Below are 22,791 nucleotides of genomic sequence, written 5' to 3'. Positions count from 1 at the left end.
TTTATCTCTGTCACTCTCTCTCCGTCTCTCGTTGTCCCTTTCTCTTCTTTCTTTCCTCTTCCATCCATTATTCAGTCAAACTCATCCAACACTCTGACATCCTGGGCTTATCTGGCGTGTGAAATGGGCCTCGTGCTCCGGTGATGTGGTCAGACACACAGGCAGACGGAGGCAAGCTGGAGAATATGGAAGCGGACTATTTCCTGAGAGGAATATTGATCTGATCATCTCTTCCTTCCTTGGTCGGACCTTGGAGGACGAGTGACAAAGACGAGGAGAGAGAGGGAGCGGAGGAGACAGCGCTGAAGACATAGATAAGGGAATGGATGGCGCCGGGGCACTATTTTCTTTGCCAGTCTGACAGTTTGGTGTACACAGGAAATAGATGAATAATACATCCACAGCATCTCTCACAAGCACTCTATTACGACCACAAGTGAGCGAGCCAAAGCCAGGCCTGCATCTGCAAATGCCCCATGTACTGTAAAATACAAGGCCCTCACGTCCTCTGGCTTTTAGGCTGCAGTATAAAGAGAGCAGAACCACGTGCGGAGGTGCGCCTTAATTGAACCATATGTCCATTCTTAATACCCTAATGCTGATGTCATCTGGAAATGGACTCATCAGGAGGAAATGAGCAAACCACAAAGCTCCTGATTGGTCCAAAGAGGGCAACCAAGGACGTATCTTCCTACTCCCCTAGAGCTTGTATTACAGCACAGGCACTTTCTTAGCTGAGTGATAGAAACTACAATGGAAATAGAAAGATCTGGCCCAAAGGATTCATTTTTGGATCATGTTTTTTGTGTTGTTACATCATTCATCCAGTGCAATGCAAGAATACATTTACATTGAAGAAAACCCAATGCTTTAGGAGTTTGATTTTCAACAAAAAAGGTGAGAGTGGCTGACTGAAAAACTGTTGCCTAATGCTAACTAGTTTGTGACTGTAATTTTAAAATCAAATCAGCTCTTTCTGGTCAGATCGTATTAAAATAAAGCTCAGATTAAATTTTAACAGAGCAGAGCCTCTAGTTAGGAAATATTGATGACATCAGCTGCAAAGTATCAATAAGTCACATCTGTGCTCATCTACCACTTAGTTAAAAGAAAATAATAACTTCTGTTCGTTCTGTTTTCCCTTAATGTAAAGCATGTTTAACACAGTAGGCAGGACTGGGCCAAAGCTGCCTCAGACGAGCCCCCGGCCTGGATAATTACAGTGTGCAGGTTTATGTGTCCTCTCCAATATCATGAAGAGCCCACAGTCCTGCCTTAGAACTGCCCCTCTCCTCTGGCATGCTCCGCTCACATGTAAACTATTCATGAGGCTCTCTCCATATTTCATGTGGTGCAAATGGATGTTTGGTGTCACTCCGAAAAAGAAGACGAGAAACAAAAGCAGCAGATTCAGAGAGGGGCAGAGAACAAGAACTACGGTGAAGAAGGTGGACAGAAGGAATTTTGGAAATAAATGCACTACGCTAGAGTTTTACAGAGATACACAGATTTCTTTTCACCTTTTTCCCAGTTACCATCCAGTGTGGGGGATAGCTGTTGGCAATCAGATGTAAAAAGAGGACGCTCTACCTGGAGATGGAGCAGCAGATCCACTCCAAGCTCCTCAGTTCATTGCTGAGTCCACCCATGTTCATTCTCCAATCAGAGAAAATGTATGTTGAGCACTTATAATTTTAAGGTTATTTTTCCCAAAACAACTTTGTTTTAACACTCCAATATGAGACATTTCTTTTACACAAAGTTAGAAAGAGCTAGCAAAATGTATTAAAAATACTCTACCCCCTTGACAATGACTGATCACATCTGATCTCTGAAGCAAGGCGGTGTTGGGCTTGGTTAAAGGATGGGAGAATATTGTGAATCAGGTGCCACAGTGGGACCACAGTAGCTCTGTGTGTAGATGGCACACACTGGTAACTTTAGTTAGTCTGCCCTAGGGCAGCTGTGGCTACAGTAGCAGCTTAGTGCCATCAGGTATGGTGTTAATAAATAATGCTCCAAACTGTAAAGTGAGTTTTAGTGTCAGTTTTCAGAATAATGTATTATTGTTAATTACAGTCATATATCATTCAATTCAAGGCCACTGGATAGAATGTATTTTGCTTTCTTTATACCTTATAGAATCCTATTATGAGGTCCCTTCATTCAAACAGGCTTGTCCTTGAGAGTATGCATACTGTACCTTTGTTTCTCTGGACAGAGACAGGAGCGAGGAGACAAAGAATAAACGTCAAATGAGCGAAGACAGAAATGCAGAGCTATGGTATACAGATTAGAGAGACAGAGAGACAATCAGAGCAATGGGCTAATGAATGTGGATCTGCGGGTGGTTCCCCTCCACAGGGAGCTGCCCCCAGCACCAACAGGGCAGGGCTGGCTCGAGTAATTGAAAGTAATGATAATTAATATCATTGGCATAATCACCATCGCTTATTACAGGGAGGATGTTTATGGCTTGCTCTGAAAAGGCAGAAATAAGACGCAGTTGGTTCAAAAGCAGGAAATCTCATTAACCTTTTAGTAATCATAATCACGTTTAATATTAGGGAGGGAGAGGAGACGGTGTTTTGAAGTCACACTGTGTGATTATGAGCAAAGATTAAAAAAAATAACATGAATACATATTGCAGTGCTTTTCCCCTCTGTTGAACTGAGAATTGATGTTAAATCTTGAAATTAGGTTTGATGTCAGGGATAACACGTTGGGATTAGCACACGAGGGACCCTTCGCGTAAATGGAATATGTGTTTGCAGATAGAGCCGGCCTTAACATCTTAACACACATTTGAGAGGCAAATGGTGCTAGGCAAATAAGGATAGAGATAAGCAGTGGACTATGACCAAGAACAAAGTGAAATTTATGGAGACTGTATAGTTTGAGGAGTCTAACACATACCACTTTAACCTCTTCCTTATACTACAGGGTTATGTCAAATATACAGCTTAACCTTTTGAGTTTCATGCATTATTTTGAGTATAAACACTGAGTTAATAATGTGAATCTATTGATTGCGTTTAATATTTCTTTCTGCTGGTGTTTCTCTAATGTATTCAGCATTTTAATATTTAAAGGGCCCATATTACACTGTTTTCTGATCTATTACAGATAGTATAATATTGTTTCCTCATCAAAAACATGTGGAGATGTGTTTTTTTTCCTTCACACATGTTTAACACACAAACTCTGCATATTTAGGCTGAGTCCTCTCAAACGGAAAATACTCCAGCTTTCCCTTTGTAATGTCATGTGATAATACAGGAAGTGCTCCGCTGTATTTTTAAATCCATGCAGCTGTAGTAGAGTCATTTGGAAGATTTCAGCCCTGAATTCCCAATCTATACCGAATAAAAACTTCAAGGTATCTGTTAACATGAAAACTGCTGCTTCATGACATCACAAGGAGGAACAGAGCCTAATAATAAAGGGTTACTCAAACATGTGTGAATGAAAACAAAACACAACATTATAACATGGTTTAAAGCTTAAATAAATCAAATTTGTGTAATATAGGACTCTTTGGCCTGAGCAACATGAGCATCAGATATTTTTCACAAATGTTTTCAGTTACAAATACAGTGTGCTTTTGTGTTATTTGTGTTTCATCAAATGTTAGAAAAAAATATCTTTGTTTAACATGTGAATTTGTCATTTTTTTATGGTAAATTGGTGCAGTCAATGAAACAAGCTTAATAATTGCAAATGGCAGCTTGCATACAAACAGCAAATCAAGCAGGGTCTCCCCCTCTAAACACAACCCCTGATTTTAGCCACTGTGGCCTATTAGCGCCGGGACACATGTAGAAGCTAAATTACTCCAGCACCCTGGGGACATGCAAATGAGCTGGACATCCAGTGACTCACCTTCTTTTTATCATGCAAACTCCTCTCTGATCAGATGTAGATGGAAATTAGAAGGATAAAGTCTAAGCCATTGGTGGGAGTAAGTTTCATTTCAAGCAATTTATAAAATCAGTAGTTCCAAAAAAAGTAAAGCCAGCCATTTAAAATGATCAGCCATTAAAATTATCATGGTGGTGAGGATTGTGTCCTGAAGGCAAAACTAAACCAATGTACAGTATGTGCAAGGATAAGAGACCCAAAAATTTAAAGGAATCAAATTTTGTGTATCATTCATTCATTCGTTTTTTAAAATAAAACCAAAAATAAGAAAATGAAAAAAACAAAAATTTTCTTCATTATTTGTCTCCAAAATCAAAATGAAAAAACAGATAACAATTAATTTTTTCAGTTTTCGATAAAAAAAATGTGTTTAAATGAATAATGAAAAAACGGATAACAGCCTTTTCTCATTATCGTGACTTAAACTGCAATGCCGGACTTTTGCTCCACATATGGACTGAACCAGGACTTAACCAGGTCTAAACCAGTCTCAGTCCTGGTCTCAGTCCCGGTCTCAGTCCCGGTCTGGTCCTGGTTTCCTGATCACCCGACAGTGTACGCGGGCGCACCTCCGGGCCTGTCCCAACACTCCTGGTTCAGTCCTGGTTTAGTCCTGGTTTAGGACTGAGACCAGGACCAGACCGGGACTGAGTCCAGGCCTGAGACTGGTTTAGACCTGGTTTAGACCTGTTTCAGTCCTGGTCCAGTCCGCATGCAGCACAAAAGGCATCACAGTTTAAGTCATGGAAATGGCCATTATCTGTTTTTTCCATTATTTTTTAAAGGTTGTATGGAGGATTTTTTGTTTGTTTCAAATTGTCAATGAAAGTTTAAAATACCATTACAGAGACGCAGCAGCTTTGTAATTATGATGACCAAAAAAAAAAAGAAAAACAATCTATCAACTGTGGACGTGTTGAGGCCAGACAAACATCAGCCAATAGAAAACGAGGCTGCCTCATTTTCTATTGGCTGTTAGGTCGTCAATCAAACTCCCTACGTTTCTAAGGTAACTATGCAGCAGTTCTTAGAGGCTTTTTCTAATTGTGGCTCTCTCGCAGTTCGCATAAAGTTTGTTGCAATGTCGGATGAGAATCGACCACCAGTTTGCCGCAAAAGAAAGTCGGTTGTTGTGGTCGCTGAAAGACGAAGAGAAGGAGAAAAGGAGCGAAGAGCGAACTGAGGTGATTCTTGGAGATTCCTTTCAGTGACTGTGCGACTGAAGCAGACAAAGGGTCTAAAAACTGAGGTGTCGGTCTCTAAATTATTTCTAGAGGGACCTGTGGAGGAGGAAGGTGGTGTCAAGGACTGTCGCTGGATTTCTCTTTCCTTAAAAAAATCCTCTATACAACCTTTAAGCACAAAATTGAAAACTGAAAAAAACAAACTAACTAACTAACTAACAAACAAACAACAACGCTATCTTTTTTTTTTTTTTTTTTTTTTTTTTGATTTTGGAGATAAATAATGATTTTTGGTTGATTTTTTTTTATATTTTTGGTTTTATTTTGAAAAACAAATGAACAAATGATACACGGATTAATCATGTCAAATTGTTACAAAGAAAAAAGAAGGGAAAAAGAGACATTCTTACAAAAAAAAAAAAAAAAAACGCAAATATTTAGCAAACAACACTCAGTTTCATTTGAGTGAGTACGAATGCAACATAAGCATGTGCACACCCACCGTCATGGCATTTGTTGCTTATAGTTAAATGGAATATTGGTGCAGGAGCGTCTTTGAATAATGAGATATTGAGCTGTATTGACCTGGGGTAATTGCAGCAGTAAGTAGGGCCTCAAGTAGCTCCTGTCTCTGCGTTTTTCTTTTCTTCTTTTTTCCACATCTCAATCTCTGCGCGCAAAGCCTGTATCTGTCTTTCATTCCGTGTCTCTCACTCGCTCACACATGCTCCTCTCTCTCTTTCTCTCTTTCGCTCTCTCTCTCTCTCTCTCTCCGTCGGACCACCCAGACAGCTTGCTCGTGGGGCGTCCCAGCTGTTCCCCTGCTGTGGCTTCAGTTTGTGTTACTTTGTTTCCGCATGGCTAAGGCTGAGACCGCCCTGGCTGCCAATGGTCCCCAGCACATTTCCCTATACGCTTTCCTCCTGGGATGGGTGGTTTTTGTGTCCAGCGCAGGTGTCCCAGTCGCCTGAAAAGAGGTTAGCTGGAGCGAGATGGAGCGCTGTAAAGAGGAGGAATAAGGCTTATTCAGAGGCGGTTTCCCCCACCTGTGTGCAGGTCCTGACCGCTCCCTCCTGGGCTACAGGGCTTTTGTGGTCAGGGCTGTTTGTCAGTGTGGAGCTACTCAAACACCAGACCTGGCAGAGCAGCGTGGTCCTGTCAGCCAAACAGCGAATGACCAAATGTGGTGAATGAACAGACAGAATGCAGTACATGAGGAAGTACTGTCCACTGAAGACATCCCAATCCATGTATCATTCATAAAACCAAAAATAAGAACACATAAAAACTACAATTTTCTTCATTATTTGTCTCCAGAACCAAAATGAAAAAATGGATAACGATTAGTTTTTTCAGTTTTCGATTTTGTGTTTAAATGAATAATGGAAAAAATGGATAATGGCCGTTTCCTGTTTCTGTGACTTAAACTGAGATGCCAGGCTGAACCAAGGACTGAACCAGGTTTAAACCAGGACTGAGACCGGGACTGAGACCAGAACTGAGACCAGACCGGGACTGAGACCAGAACTGAGCCCGGGACTGAGACCAGGAAAGAGACCGAGACTGAGACCGGGACTGAGACCAGGAAAGAGACCAAGACTGAGACTGGGACTGAGACCGGGACTAAGATCCGGACTAAGACCGGGAACAGGATCAGAACTGAGACTGGGACCGAGACCAGGACCAGACTGGGACCGAGACCAAGACTCAGACTGGGACTGAAACTGGGACCAAACTGGGACTGAGACCAGGACCAGACCGGGACCAGACCGGGACTGAGATCAGGACTGAGACCAGGACTGAGACCAGGACTGAGACCGGGATCAGACCAGTTCAGTCCTTGGTTCAGTCCGGCATCGCAGTTTAAGTGACAGAAACTGGAAATGGCCATTATAAATTTTTTCCATTATTCATTTAATCACAAAATCAAAAACTGAAACAATTGAATTGTTATCCATTTTTTCATTTTGGTTTTAGAGACAAATAATGAAAAATACTGTTGTTTTTTTGTTTTCTTATTTTTGGTTTTATCTTGAAAAACAAATGAACGAATGATACATGATTCATCCTCAAGACAACCCAACCAGAGACACATTAAAGGGCCCATATTACAATATTTTCCGATCTCTGTTATAATGTTGTTTCCTCATTGCAAATATACCTGGAGTTGTGTTTTCTTTCATTCACACATTTAACACACAAATCCTGCATATTAAGGTTCTTCTCTCAAACAAAAAAACACTCAGTCACTCTTCCAACTTGTGATGTCATGTGGTAATACAGGAAGTGTGTTTTTAAAATCCTTATGCCTTCACTAGAATCATTTAGATCATTTCAGTTCAAGGTTCTGAATTTGCTGATCTTTACTGAACTAAAGGTAAAAAGTAGCTGCTCTTGAAAAATATCGCTTCATGACATCACTCAGTGCAACAGAGCATTTTAAGCTTTGGGGATGCAGACAGCCCAATAATACAGAATTATTTAAACATGTAAATAAAACAAAACACGACTGCAGGTATGTTTTTAAATTTTGCGTAATATAGGACCTTTAAATTGTTTGATTATTGATTATATTGACCACACACAATATAATAGAGCTAGAACTAAAAGTGGGGTGTATGGTTAAAAAAATCTATCACATATTTCTTGGAGCCAGATTGTAATTTTCATTTTTGTGATATGATATGATAACATGGCCAAAATAGCAGATCTTCACAGGTATGAGATCACCCTTCAGTTTTTATCACCACATCGCACAGCCCTATTTAGAAGTGTTCCAAAAAAACAAAAAACAAAAAAAAAACATGTCTCAACGCTGGCAAGCTCCATAGATCAACAAACAATGTCTGTAATTGGCCATAAAGAATCATTTCTCTATTTTTAAGGTTTAAAATGTCTAATATGACTCCATGCTCTCTGCGTTTCCTTTAACACCGAGCTTCATCTGCTTCGTATTGTGATTAGAGTGTGGTTTCACACTGTGCACTCTCCCAACACAAACCAGTTTTTGATTCAGAGTTTCTTATAACATTTTGGAAAGCCATGTGATTGAGATTATCTGGGAACCAACCATCTATCTTTCTCTGGCTGTAAACTCCACAACAAGCCTGGACAAAAGCTTTCATGTGTCGGCTATACGCAGAGGAGAGCTGTTTTTCCTTGGGCTTGGGGTTGCCAGGTGAGCGTGGAGAGATCTGCCTCATTAGCAAAACACAACAAGAGCCTCGGGGGTAGAAATATGGGCAAGTCCTCCCCGGTGCTCTCATCTTCACCCATCTGCAGCGTTTAGTTTGCAGATAGGTCAACTCGGGGCACCATCAATGATCCTGGTTCGTCCCCTGAAGCCGGATTGCCCTTAAGGGTTAGGACGAGGGGGGTGGACAGCCCTCCTGTTGAGCCCATCTTGACAATGTATGGATCAGGAAGTGAGATATCAAAGTACCACCAAAGGGCTTTTCTTTTTGTTTTTCAAATCCAGCTCAGGTTCATGTCAGTCTGCAAGGATCTGGTTAGTTTCAGGCAGAGGTTAAATTACTAAATGTTACTTATTGCAAAAAGTACTCATAGAAAAATCCTCAAATACATGATGAAACGAATGCTTAAAAAAGTAGAATTGTATTGAATCTGACATTAAAGGGCATTATTTACTGATATCTGTTATAATCTTGTTTCCTCATCAAAAAGATCTACACTTTTAAGTTAGTACTGTACAAAACAAAGTACTAAAATGCATAAATAAATACATAAATGCGTAAATGCAATTCTCAAAAGTATACCTAAATATTGTTGTCTTCTAATGATATTACTACTACAGTAGAGCGTAAACATTTTCATGATGTAACGCAGTACCAACAATTTCAGGTGTTGACTGGGGATTTCTTTAACTTAAGGTGTCCAATTACCCGTGATGATAGAGTCTCTGTGGAGTCCCTCTGAGAGCTGAGGTGTTCTTGTGTGCATCATGAGGGAGGGTGGGGGATGTCAAAAAATAAATTGTGTTTGTGATCTCCACTCCCACAGTGTAGAGGGGGAAGAAGAGAAGGAGAAGAGGGAGGAGAGGGCAGGGAGGGGACGCTAACCTGGATTTAATGAGAGTATTTGCTGTGTCACAGGTCGCTGTATCGCATAATAAAATCCAACCATATATTAGGTTAATTCATCAGTATAACTTTATTTATCCCTGAGGGGCAAGTTTAGGTTTTGTGATGCAAAATGGTTAAAATCACAAATGAACTTTCTTAAAATGATGGTGGAAAAATACACTGGAAAAAACAATATCTAGGTAAGTTAAAATGACTTAAATTTAAGAACATTATACTTGGAGTAGATTCAACTTGACAAGTAAAATTATCTACCAGTGGAACAAGTGTGTTTTTCTTAATTCAAGCAACATTCGGTTTTGTTTCTTATTTTAAGTGAAAAAAGTTGTTAATTTTCTTATTTTAAGTGCAGCAAGATGCATTTTCATATTTGAAGTACAAAAAGTCTTATTCTACTGGCAGATAATTTTACTTGCCATGTGAAATTTACTCAAATCATGATAAAATTTTCTTAATTCAAGTCATCTTAACATGACTAGATTTTGTTTTGTGCAGTGTATAAGAAACAATTTAGCTTTTTGCAGCTGTGAAGGGTATATAAACAACTTTTTCATTTTTATCCTCCAAACCAAACCAAGCTATAATCTATCTCAGACCCTGTGTAAAATGTCACACCATTTTGTCTTATTTCCACCACTGGTCCTTTTATAACCTCAAAGAGCTTTAAGCGCCAAAATAAAAGAGGTAATTGTATTAGCCATGACTTTACTGCTTCCTCCCTCCTGAGTCGTGCCCCTCCCCCCTCTGCCTCACTTGTTGCTGTCCTATAGCATTATGTTCACAGTAATATTGGCCTGAAACCCCCAACCCAACACACAACTCAATAAACATGCTTTTATAGACCCAATGGATGATACAAAGAGATGAAGACTGACATATATGAGCACTTCCATAAAGGGCCAAACAGCTAAACACGTTATTTCTGATCTCATTCTATTTGGTTCAAAAAGCCGGCCTTTATTGAAGGATTGAGGTTCTGCTTTACTGTAAATATTTCTCTCTAGACAAATTATTAAGTATACCTTTAGATGTACCTTTTTAAAATGCAGCTGTTCCATGCATTTGAAGTTCCTACATTATGCAAAACGGACTCTTGTGAGCTTTTAGTCATGTTGTAATGTTGTTATCTTCTCAAAAACATACCTGGAGTTGTGTTTTGTTTCATTTTCATATGTGAGTAACCCTTTTATTATTAGTTTGTGTACATCTCCAAAGCTCAAAATGCAGCTCCATCTTAGTTTTAACAGAAATTATCCAAATAATTCTTGTGAAGGTGTAGGGAGTGGAGTGTTTTGTGTTTGAGAGAAAGTCAAATATGTTCTGGGTTTGTATTAAACGTGTGAATGAAACAAAATACAACACCAGGTATGTTTGTGATGAGGAAACAGTATTATAACAGATCAGAAAATAGTGTAATATGGGCTCTTTAAATGTGAAGTAGACTGAAGTTCAAGCAAAATACAGACATTTTAAGGAAGTGGAATCTTTGTTGCCTTTCTCTAATGCACTGTATATGGAAACTGGACCTATAGCAGCATTATACCTTTTTGAAAACCACTACATTCCTGTACAGATGGTAAGATTGTAAGTTCTGTTATTGGCTGATGTCACTTCTGGTTTGGTTCCGGTCTTCATGTGAACTTGGTTTGGTCATTGTCAAATTTTATATACTCTATCTTCAGCTAAATCAGGTTGATACATTTATAGATGTGTCAGACTAAGTGGCCAGTGATTGTAATTAAAACTTAAAATGTATGTAAACATTCACTGGTCCTGTACTACACAAAATTGGTTGCTATGAGCTTTAAGCCATTTTTAATGATGTTGCCTCCTCGAAAACTTTCTCAGAGTTGTGTTTTGTTTCATTCACACATGTTTGACTAATCTTGCATTATTAGTCTGTCTACATCTCCAAAGCTTAAAATGTTCTGTTCCACCTTGTGATGTCATGCAGTGGTATTTTTCAAGTTAACAGCTACCATTTACCTTTTGTTCAGTAGAGATTGGCAAATCCAGAGCTGAAATAATCAAAATGGTTCTAATGAAGTTGTATGGACTTTAAAAACACAGTGAAGCACTTCCTATATTATCACATGACATAAAAAGGTGGAGCAGGGAGTGAGTGGGTATTTTTAATTTTTTTTTTATTTGAGAGAACTCAGCCCAAATATGCAGGGTTTGTGTGTTTAAACGTGTGAATGAAACAAAACACACCACCTAGTGCCTCCTCTCAATTTTATTTCTCTCCAGTGACTAGGTCAGGAATCGGAATACACTAGACGGTCTGCAAAAACCCTGGAAATGCACAGAAAGCCAGAATAAAGAGAATATCTGGTGAAATTTATCAAGGGGAAATACGTTATTCCCTTTCTTCCTATGGGATTTGAGAAAAGCTTAATATACCAGTTAGCCCCATTAGCAGTGCATTACATACGTCCTGACCAAATAGCAGCGGTTGGTTAAATAAAAAAAAAAACCTGCCTACTGTCGAGCGAACGAATTTTAACACTGCGAGGTCAGACGTTTCCACAAAGTGAAACTGGCTGATGAATCAGGCTAGTGTTTGTGATGAAGAAACAGCAAATATTTCTACCTTTTGAACAGATTTTTATGGGTTTATTTCTCCACATTCAATCTTTCAGCATTAGTTTGGCTTTTGCTGTGCTCCTCCCAGTTGGCGTCCAGGCTGTACTTGGTTATACAAAGCCCCTCGCCGCCCTCTTTTTCAAACATACCCCCCACCCCCCTCTTCCTGGCTATCGGACATCAATCTAGCCCGCACCGTCTGCTAAGCCTCACTGGGCAATTAACCACATTGAGAGTGAAAGCTCTAATCAATCCCTGGCCTCCTCCATCACACACTATAGAAACATACACACACACAGAGACACACACACACGCACACAGAGAAGCAGGGCCAGGGCTGTGGACTGGACACCCTGCTCCTGTCGCTTCAAGGACACACTTCACTATGTGCTACTTACTCACTTACATTTGTTAGGCTTTAGAACGCAGGGGAAGCATAAAGCAGATTTTATGAATGGATTTAATTTAGTGGTTATTTTATTATTTAAAAAAAAATCAATGATTGTATTGGAGATTTCTGCTTTCTCACGTTATATATATTTTTTGTTTTCCATCGTTTAAAGTTGCACTTTTCCCCTGGATGGTTTTTCAATTGCTTCTCTTTACGGAGATGTTGCCTGGAATATGGCATTGCACTTATTTATCTCTACAGAGATTATGCCATCGGGCCAAATTACATGTCAGATCTGTGTAGAAGTGTACCCATTCACAGTAAGGGCCTGTTTACATGAGAACGCTTTAGGGTAAAAACAACAAAAGTGCCTTTCCTTTAGATGGTACCGGTGTTTTGGGGCTTAAAAACGCAAAAATCTGAAACCACCCTCCAGAGCGGAAAAGTTGAATACACTCTGCCGTAGCGTTTCCGTCTGCACTGCCCAAGATGCAAAACTCTGGTCAGATCGGCTCATGTTGCTTATGCATTTACGTCACATACATCACCACCTGGCGTCCCCACCTAGCCACATGGCATGCATACTCAGTCGAATTCCACACACTTTTGCGTCACCATATACACGAAGATTTCCTCCTAAAAAGGCTCGTCTAAGCGTGGAATAAAAAGTGAAGGAGAGATGCCACTTTTGCGTCTTCTGTTCAGACCATCATCATATAAACGTAGCTGAAGAATGCAAGTTTTTAGGTCAATAATAATTTACTGAGTAAATGTAAAATGGATACATTTAATGCCATGGTGGATGGTGGATCCTTCATCAAAAAAGTTACACAGAGCACCTTTAATTGCCATTAGCCCTTGTTTTGTGTTTTTGAGTTGCCATACAATTTGTTTATTTTAGTACATGTTAAATTTTCTAGTCAAGTTCAGCTTTAACAATGTCTTTGAAAAAAAATCATTTTGAAAATCACAGATTCTCAGTGAGTTTATTGGGGCCACGACTTGTACTGTGTTGAATGTCATGCAGCTGACATCATGCCATTTACTGTGCTATTTGTAGTTTGAAGTGGTACATAACTCATATGTATTATTGAGGATCTTGATGTTAAAAATGTCTCCTGCAGGACTCCGTAGTAAGTATTGCAGCCACTGTCTCAAAAAAAAAAAAAAAGTTTCAATTGTTATAAAGCACTAGACCATCTTTATTGATTTACAAGAAGCCAAATTACTTGTTGTTATTAAGAAGTAGGATTATTTGCTTATCTTGTGTTTTCCCCAGGGCCTATAAATGCTGAAATTGGCACAAGCACACGTAAGAGAAGTCCGGGATGAATCGATTTCTGTCCCCAATCACTCTATACAAAAGTACATTCTTTGAAATGCTTTTGTTGGTACACTCTCAAAGTGCAAAGTCAGTCTAAATTTCTCTGCCCTGCTCTAAATGTAAACCATGTGAGGAGCTGTGGCGGTGGTGCAGCTTGTCTCATTGATTCATGTGGGCCTAAATGTCAGCACCAGCGGGGAAGGGGACCCCAGTGACCCCCCTCAGAGACAGGGGCCATGGGGCTAAGGCATGTCTCTAACTGGATCAGCTCAGAATAGCCCTCTCTGCAGCAGCCAAACGCCACGCCGCCATTGATTACCGAACTAAACCAATAATACACGGGCCGATACATTAAAGCACTGTCAGTGATTTACAATGCACGCGTTTAGAAAATAGATGTGGCAAATATGAATACCATTACAATAACTAACCGTTTGGCCTTAGCTGTGCGTTTCCTAATCCTTCTAAGTTTCTCATATATTATAAACTACATGGATGAGAGAAAGGAGGTGGTGGGGCTACATAAATATCATGTCATCTACCACTTGCTTAGAATTATTGAGCGGTCATATATTGATTTAGTGTCTTTGTTGGAACATTCATGGCTAACTTCTGTGCTTTGATCGCTTGCCACGCTATGCTAAATCTACATCAAACAGCAGTGGGATCGATAGCGCTTCCTCGTTACACAGATGATAATGGAGTAAGCATAATAGCGCAGATGCACGAGATTGATGCTAATCCAACGCCGAGGGGAGATGGTGAAATCCGTTTTTAATATTTCTTAATCATGCCGGCAGATTGGGGCTGTAAATTGCTGGATGTAAATCGTGGAGTTAGCTGGAGAAAGGCAAACTGCTCCTGTACTGTACGTATGATGACTAACTACTCGCAAGCTTTTTTTTTTTTTTTTTTAACAAATGAATGAATATATAAACCAATCTCATGGGAGAAATAAGATGCATTTGGTTGAGAGCATAAACTGTATGTATAAATGGACATAGTTAACCCACAGTCTAAACAGGAAGTGTTAATGGGGGCACTTCTTGCTCCATCAACTCTGTTTCAATTGACTTCACATTCACAAATTGTCACCCCTCTCTCTGTAATTACCAGAGGTGGGACCAAGTCGTCATTTTGCAAGTCTCAAGTAAGTCTCAAGTCTTTGACCTCAAGTCTCAAGTCAAATACAGGCAAGTCCAAATCAAGTCTCGAGTCACTGGCCCTTAAGTCCAAGACAAGTCCAAGTCGTCTACTTTGAGCTTTCAAGTCTTTAAACCAAAGTATAACTTAGATTTTTGCAATTTATGAGTTTTAAGATAAACTGTACTTATGAAGTCATAGTATATGTTTCTATTAGTATTTATAGAGTATATAAGATTTGTAGAAATGCACATTTTTCCTTTTTAAATGTTATGACAAGATCTTAGTATGATTCATTACAGTCAGAATAGAAAGAAGTCAGATTTAAAAGGGCTTCTCAAGTCTTCTCAAGTCTTTTCAAGTCTTCTCAGGTCTTCTCAAGTCTTCTCAGGTCTTCTCAGGTCTTCTCAGGTCTTCTCAGGTCTTCTCAGGTTTTCTCAAGTCTTCTCAGGTCTTCCCAGGTCTTCTCAGGTCTTCTCAGATCTTCTCAAGTCTTCTCAAGTCTTTTCAAGTCTTCTCAGGTCTTCTCAAGTCTTTTCAGGTCTTCTAAGATCTTCTCAGGTCTTCTCAAGTCTTCTCAGTCTTCTCAGGTCTTCTCAGGTCTTCTCAGGTCTTCTCAGGACTTCTCAAGTCTTCTCAGGTCTTCTCAGGTCTTCTCAGGACTTCTCAAGTCTTCCTCAGGTCTTCTCAGGTCTTCTCAAGTCTTCTCAGGTCTTCCCAGGTCTTTTCAGGTCTTTTCAGATCTTCTCAAGTCTTCTCAGTTCTTCTCAGGTCTTCTCAAGTCACAGGCCTCAAGTTTGAGTCAAGTCCCCAGTCGTTGACTTTCAAGTCCAAGTCAAGTCCCAAGTCTTAGTCCATCTTATCAAGTCAAGTCTCAAGTCCTAAAAATAGTGACTCAAGTCTGACTCGAGTTCAAGTCACGACTCGCAAGTCCCCACCTCTGGTAATTGCTGCTGTGAGACTCGTCATTTTGGTCGTAAAATGTTTATATCAACCTGCTCTACATGATCCTGGTGTTTTTTTTGTGATTTTGTCCATAAATAAATTCCTAATCTCGGCTCCAAATTCTCTCCTATAACTGCTGGCCTCGTGAGCTTCATTTGACTGGAGTCTGCTTGTGCATGTGTGGGTCAAATGAAAATAAGAATGTATTTTTTTGCATGTAAAAGCAGAGGATACCTAATATTGTTGCAAGAAAGGGATGTTGCAGAAAATATGCTAAGCAGAAAGTACACATAAAGTCTGTGCGTATTGGGTGACAAAGCACAGACAATATCAAGACAAATTCCTCTGTAAAATGAATGGACGATTGCCAGACCTCATTCCAATAAAACAGTCTATACTTGTGTGTAAAACCTGCTCAAATATGGAGCGGACTGCAGCTCTCTGAAACAGGTGCTCAGGTCATGTGGAGCCACTGTCCCACTCAGGGTGTCATAATGATGTCTCACTGAGCCCACTTCTGTTGAGTGGGATGACAAATCAAATAATTCACAACCATGAGTAATAAATATCAAAATACCAGCTAAATGTTATCAGTTCAAATCTATGGTCAATGGTAAAATGTTTATATAATGCTTTTCCACCTTTAAGGCACTCAAATCTAGTCAGATCTATTGGCTATAATGTTCTAGTTCTTTTTCTCTATATGATTCACTCTTTTTATCTTTCTTGTATCTTGTTTCTTGTGTCTTATCTTTGAGCGTCCTGAAAATAACTGCAAATTTCTTCTTACTTTAATTCTGTTATTGGCTAAGATAAGAGAACTTTTATATGTCCCACAATGGAAAATTCCTGTCTTGCAAGGTAATGTTCAAGAGCTGCAGGAGACCAAAAATATGCAATCAAAAACTCAAAACAAATACCTGCTAAAAATATGCTTTATTTATACAGTTTAACAAGTTACGTATTATAAAATGCTTTGAATAGAGTAGTACAAAGTGAGTTAAACATAATACACTATTAAAACTGTTGGCTCATAAGCTTGATTTACTGATTATGCTTTATATAAGAAATAAAATCTAACTTTTATTTTAAATTTTATTATCACTGTGTGATAAACATTTGATATTTGCTCTTTGGAGTAATGTTTAACTTCTTCTTCGCAGGTCTTGTGTGAATGAGCGTGGCGTGTGGGGGATGGGGATCTCATTTACATCAAACTTTGGGGAAGCCCTTTTGTTTTGTTTTTTCTCTTCTCTTTTATCTGGGCTGGAATGTGACTTGGACCGAACAAAGGCCAATTAGATGACTATTGATGGAAAATAAAATGGAAATTAAAGAAGGCGTCAGCTGTGCAAGTTGTGACTCATGGTTTTCAAGAAAAACTTTTAATATAGGTGTGCATATTTGATATGATTCACTTTTTTTTTTTTTTTACTTAAATTTTATTAAAAAGAAAACGTGGGTTCATTAGAAACTTGAATTAAACACGCACGATGTAGCGTAATATTGATAAAACGCATTAATATTCCTCCTCTAGTCTATATTTATAATTATAAACAGTTTTACGCACCGTGTTTACTAAACTCACTAATATCTTGCGCTTTTGGTAGCGGAGTGCGTGGGTTTAAAGTTGCCGCTGGCTGCGTGCGCTCTCATTGGTGGAGCGGCTTCTTTCTTCCTCAGCCTCAGTCAGTCAGTCAGTAGAGCAGTGCCGCTGGAGAGCTCTCTCGTCGACCGCAGGCTCCAGCAAAAGACGCGACAACTAATCTTTTATTTTCATTTTATTTATTGGTTTACCGTCCCAGTGTGACCCAGAAACAAGATGTGACTTGTCAGGATCACGTCGCGTATTCATGTATTTTAAAAGAGCCGGGAGCGAGTGCGCAAAGACGAGTGGAAGCCGAGCTGTTCTGGCGAATGGAACTTATTGTTGTGCATTTGTTTTGACTATGTTATCCCCAAGTGAGTTTGGCTTCAGACCGTCTGCATTTGTCGTCGAGTCTTGATCTTTTTGTGGGATTTATAGCGATTCGTCCACGGAAAACATCGAAGGAGGATTGTTGAAAAGCTGCAAGCGTTTCCTATCAAGCCGGGGATTTAAATCGTCATTTGGTGGTGCTCCGGGAGAGGCGAGAGTCAAAGAAAGAAATTCATGTGGCCATTCTCTCTAGAGCCAAACATTTTGGGGATTCCATAATGAGTAAAGAAAGACCTAAGAGGAATATTATCCAAAAGAAATATGTAAGTACACTCTTATCTTTTCTATCGGAGCTGATGTTCAAGTTTGCTTTGGTCGTTTTGATGAAATTGCATAAACTTTGATCGCGAGCTGTGAAGGTTACCATGAGGTGTTCTGTGCGCTTTTTGGGGTCACCTTTTCGTTTAAGGCCAGTGGTTTAAGTTACGGCCATGTGCTAACGATTATATTCTTGTATTTAAAGAGACAGCAATGTTTATTCAGTGTCTGTTGCAGTGTTCCAACAACGACATGTTTATTCTATTGGAACATCGGGTGCTACCACATTTCGGGTCGTTTTTACGCGTGACCGAAAAGCATGGTGTGTTTTGGAAAGACAAAATGCCAGAGAAACATTTAAAACGTAATCCTTGAGAAGTATACTTGCATACGGCTTTTGTTCGCTCTCCTTTCCTCCCCTATTGAGAGCTGTGAGACGAGCCTGGCAGCCATGGCTCAGCTATTTCGGCTTCCATTTCGTCCCATGCTGAGCCGCGTTTTATGGGCGCTTTAAACTCCTCGAAAATGTGCACGTGAGGCCAGTGTAAAGCTAAACGTCGCACAATTGTACAGTTTACTTCGTATCCGCGCGGCTTGTTGTATCTTTGCACTCTTGGCTCGTGGAAAAACCGACATGTTTCGCTGAGTGTTTTGGCTCTTTAATTTTCTCAATGCAAAGTGAGCGAGCGAGGAGGCAGAGCTGGAGAGGAGAGAGGAAAGGGGGTCATGCAATTCAGCACATTCACGTACAATTTCCAACCTTAACGTCTCGGGGACACGTTTTGGTTTGTTGTTATGCCAGTGCCCTTGATATTAAAGCCACAGTGAAAGACCTGTCTGCCTCATTCATAGAACAGTTTGAACTCTCTTCGCGTGACCTCTGCAAGCGAACAGATATTGGTGCAGCCTGCTCGGGGATCGCTCAGATTTTTGCAGTACCAGGGAGATTAGTTTATAAGCGCCCAGGTCTCGCCAGGATTCATAAAAAAGATATTGGAGAAGGCACTGTCGGAAGAGTCCTTTTTAAAGGGGGTATGTTTAGTCGCATTGCAGGGGCTCATGTATGAAGACAAGAAGGAACCATTTTCTCCTCTGCGAGTTCGACTGGTGAATTTAAAGGCCAAGGAGCAGGTCTGTTTTAAAGCTAGGTTACGGTTTGCATAGGTTAAGTCACTAGATGGACTATTTGCCCTGCTTCATAAATGAAACAAAGAGTCCTAATCTCCCAAACTGTGCCTTGCTCCGCGTATCGCTCCACTAAGTTGCGCGCTGCTGTCGTTTTTTTCTGATGACTTCACGCCGGCTAGGCTTCTGCCTGTCTGTGTCTGGGCCTTTAAACTCGTGTCTTTGAAGATTGTTGTTGTGAATTATCATCTTGGCCCTAATGGACGCATTGTTGGGTTTAATTGCACGAGGCGTATCATGTCTGCTCATGCTCTCGAGCCAAAATCTGCACAGCACGCCCCCTCTCCCTCCCACCTTACCCAAACTACATGTGGTGGAGTGACTCTCAAAATGATACTTTCCTATTTCCTCAAGAAGACCCTGTTTACTTCGGTTTATGAGGTGGTGAAAAGTACTGTCGGCCTGTGTTCTACAGGAGCAACAGGTTAAAAGCATTAAAAGCTGTATCAATACTGCTCTGAAGGAACTCACACTGCCCTGGGATATTTCACTGGGACATTAATTCACTGAATCAAAGTGAATTTAGAAACTATTAAAACTTGTCTTTAAAGAAAATGGGTCTTCTTTTAGAGACCAAATGTTAAACTTTTGTGTTGTACGCAATATGCCTTAGACCCAACACTTCCAGACACTTTTGTGTTTTCTTTAATACAAGTCATAATTGTTACGGCTGAAGGTGGCCCTTCAGCTACTGCTCATTGGTCATTATTTTAATTTCACACATCTGATGACTTCAAGATGACCACATTGGAACATTTTAATGTCTTGCCAAGCTCGTTATAGTGGTCCTTTTTTTTTAATATTGAGGAAGCTGCCATAACAGTACTGTGTGTATCAAAAGTCCCTTTTGCACATGGGATCCACAGTGCCTCTCTCTGGATCTGGACTTGTGTATTGTCAGAAGTGTAGTAGGAGTGTGTGTGTGTATGCGTGTGTGCTCGTGTGTGCTCGTGTGTGTGCGCTCACATGTGTGCCACATCTGTCATGTGCTCTCAGCAGCTGCACCTCATGTTGAAGGTCGGGCCAGGAGCGAGTGTGTCTTTAAAAGTGTCTCCACAACACCCGGAGGCACTCGTCCTGTTGGCCGAGCCCCCCTCTTCTCCTTTAGAGTCGGACTCCTGGCCTCTCTTCAGGCCCCTCCCCCTCTGTGCCCCCTCCCTTAATTGGCGTAAGACAATTATACATGCTTGGCTTAACCATTTCCCCTGAAACATGAGTGCGAGTTGTTACCCCACCTCCCTCTGCAATAATAAAACATATGATCTGTCTACTACAGTAGATTTAGGTCAAGTCATTTGAACAGAAAAGCTGAGTTCTCTTTAATGCATGTTTTGAGTTCTGTCATTGTTCATTTGCATTTGATCAGGCTCTGCTTACATCACATGGTGTGTAATGAGAACTCTGTTTTCCAGATTTATTACCTAATTGTTTGTCTTTCAGGCTGTCAGAGGGTGGTAAAATGTTTGAAGAAGCGGGTGCTAATGTGTGTGTGTGTGTGTTGTCCTGTCTCCAGAAACATGACACACACTGTGCATGTTTGTAAATGTGAGTGTAGAGTGCAGCTCAGTGCAGCCAGGGCCATTTTGTGCCGACTCTGCTCTTCCTGTAGGCCCCAGCTGGGACCGGGCCTGACTTAAAGACTGTGTGTGTGTGTGTGCGTGCACATTTGTGTGTGTGCGTGCACGTTTGTGTGTGTGGGACAAGCCCAGCTGCTGCAGGGGCCTTTACAAATGTAAAGAGGCTGTCAGTGTTTGTTTCATCAGGCACACAACTGATGAGGGCCAAGTTGAAAATCCATTGCATTGCGAGTGTAGAATGTGCACAAAGAGAGGAAACAAAAATAGTGAGGGGGGGAGAGGCTGCCCCTGTCCCCCCTCTCTCCACTCTCTGTCCTGGGCCGTCCAAATAAAATGTGGGCCTCATGTCGCTCCGTGAACACAGGGTCAGGGGCTGTTTTTTTCTCCATGCCTCTGCTGCATGCGCTTCATTTAACCTTATGTTTCAATGCAAAACCCTCTTTCATTTGCACCCATTGCGTCACGTGTGCAACATGGCAGGCAGCACTTTACCGTCTCGATGTCACTATGGCGACTGAAGTGCGTTAAAGGCAAGCTGTGTTTTACGGCCTGTTGATTTTATGGTTGTCTATGGTTACCTTCCGTTTGTAAGTACGGCGAAATACTTATCTATTGTATTGTGTGTAATCAAACAGAGTATGTGACGTAGAGTGAGGAAATGTCGGGTATCCTGTTTTACAAGTATGCGCCCACAGTGTCAGTGCCCAGACATGTGGCACTGTTTACGCTCTGTGATTCAGGTAGTGGGACGTCAAACTGCTGTTAACAGTTGTGGAGAGGAAGTTGTAGTTCCCACAAAGGCCCCAGTCACACTCGTCTTTCAAACAACTGACTCTGAATTGCAAATATTTTCCTATAGGAAGTGTAGCATTGCCATGATACTGAAATGTAAAACGTTTTTTGTTACTAAGAAAAATACTCCGTGTCCATTTTTATACCCTCATGTAAAATAATAGGTTATTTAACCACCTTCAGTTTGAAACTGGTTAACCCCATCCCTATGTATCTGGTGTTACGTGCTAAGTTGTGCCTTCTCATTGACTGTGCATTATTATGTCACTCTATTATGCAACCTCAGCTTTTGTCTTATCAGCTGTTGGCTCTGTACTGCTGGCACTGCAGCACAGCCAAAGGTCTCTGAGAGCACACCTGCAGTCAGTAGGTGAGAGGCTGTGCCTGAGCCCAGTGTGGGAGGTGTGCCCAGGGCAATGGCGGCAGCAGCAGCAGCACTCTGGCCATTTACATTGGAATACAGACAGAAAACAGTGTGAGACTTTACCTAAATACCTTGAATTAGTATTTTAACAATATTAAAATTACAAACTCTTATTTTGATACTAAAGAAAAGGCTCAATACAGCTTTGCATACAGCAATAAAAACTTGTACAATAGAATAAAACAATAGCACACATATATATTTTTTGTCAGTATGGATTTTTAAGAGTTTACTTTTTGTTTTTAAAATGTTAAGCAGAAACAACATTCCCCTGAACATAGTTAGTATGATAAGTAACATTGCGAGCAAAGAATTACAAAATATCCAATTGAGACTTTTTACTACTTCTCAAGTGAAAATTATGACTTTATCCCATGAACTAAAGTTTTTCTTTCTAACCACCTCCGGCCTGTGGTGGTCTGTGTTTATGACTCGACTGTTGGACATGGTGCAGTTGTGATAGGCTCTGTGCATATTTTTATACAATGATAGATTTGGTGCTGGTGCTGTGGTGGAGATGGGGACAGCTGGTCAGAGCCTGTTCATGTGTGTGTGTGGGTGTGTAGTCTGCTTATCCGCTCCCGATTCCTACGAGCTGAATCAACACTTTAGCTTTTGTCTTTGCTTTGGCCTTGCAGTTTAGATCGAGCTGTGTGATTGGTCCGACAGTCGAGATGTAAACCTATGGATGTAGCTCCCTGAAAATACAAAGGCATGGTTTGTAAGATAGACTTATTGCTGATCAACTGGAAAGCTCTTACTTCATGAAAATCTTTTAAATTTGAGAGGGCTGGTGTCCATGTGCATTTAAGTGTACTTTTTCAAATTTGTCCACAATCTCCACAAAAGGATTTGGCAATACTGCTTGGTTTAGAAGCAAGATATGTGCAAGACATTACAATTTCTATAATCTCCATTTATTTAAGTAATATATATTTCCTCTGCAAACAACAAAATATCTTGTATCAGTAGGTATGGAACC

At 40.4% G+C, this 22,791-nt stretch overlaps 1 protein-coding gene across 1 annotated transcript in view; it reads left to right on the top strand.

The window, feature by feature from the left end:
- Nucleotides 1-17,291: 17,291 nt before the first annotated feature.
- jarid2b (jumonji, AT rich interactive domain 2b) overlaps nucleotides 17,292-22,791 on the top strand; it is a 114,205-nt gene continuing 108,705 nt past the window's right edge. Inside the window, exon 1 of the mRNA XM_020932560.2 lies at nucleotides 17,292-17,836. Coding sequence (XP_020788219.2) covers nucleotides 17,792-17,836 — 45 coding nt within the window. The 5' untranslated portion in view covers nucleotides 17,292-17,791. The remainder of the gene's footprint in view (nucleotides 17,837-22,791) is intronic.

The sequence above is a fragment of the Boleophthalmus pectinirostris genome, unplaced genomic scaffold (genome assembly GCF_026225935.1).
Source record: "Boleophthalmus pectinirostris isolate CB_2022bp ecotype Guang Dong unplaced genomic scaffold, ASM2622593v1 HiC_scaffold_21, whole genome shotgun sequence".
NCBI lineage: Eukaryota > Metazoa > Chordata > Actinopteri > Gobiiformes > Gobiidae > Boleophthalmus > Boleophthalmus pectinirostris.
This window is presented reverse-complemented; position numbering and strand designations above follow the sequence as displayed.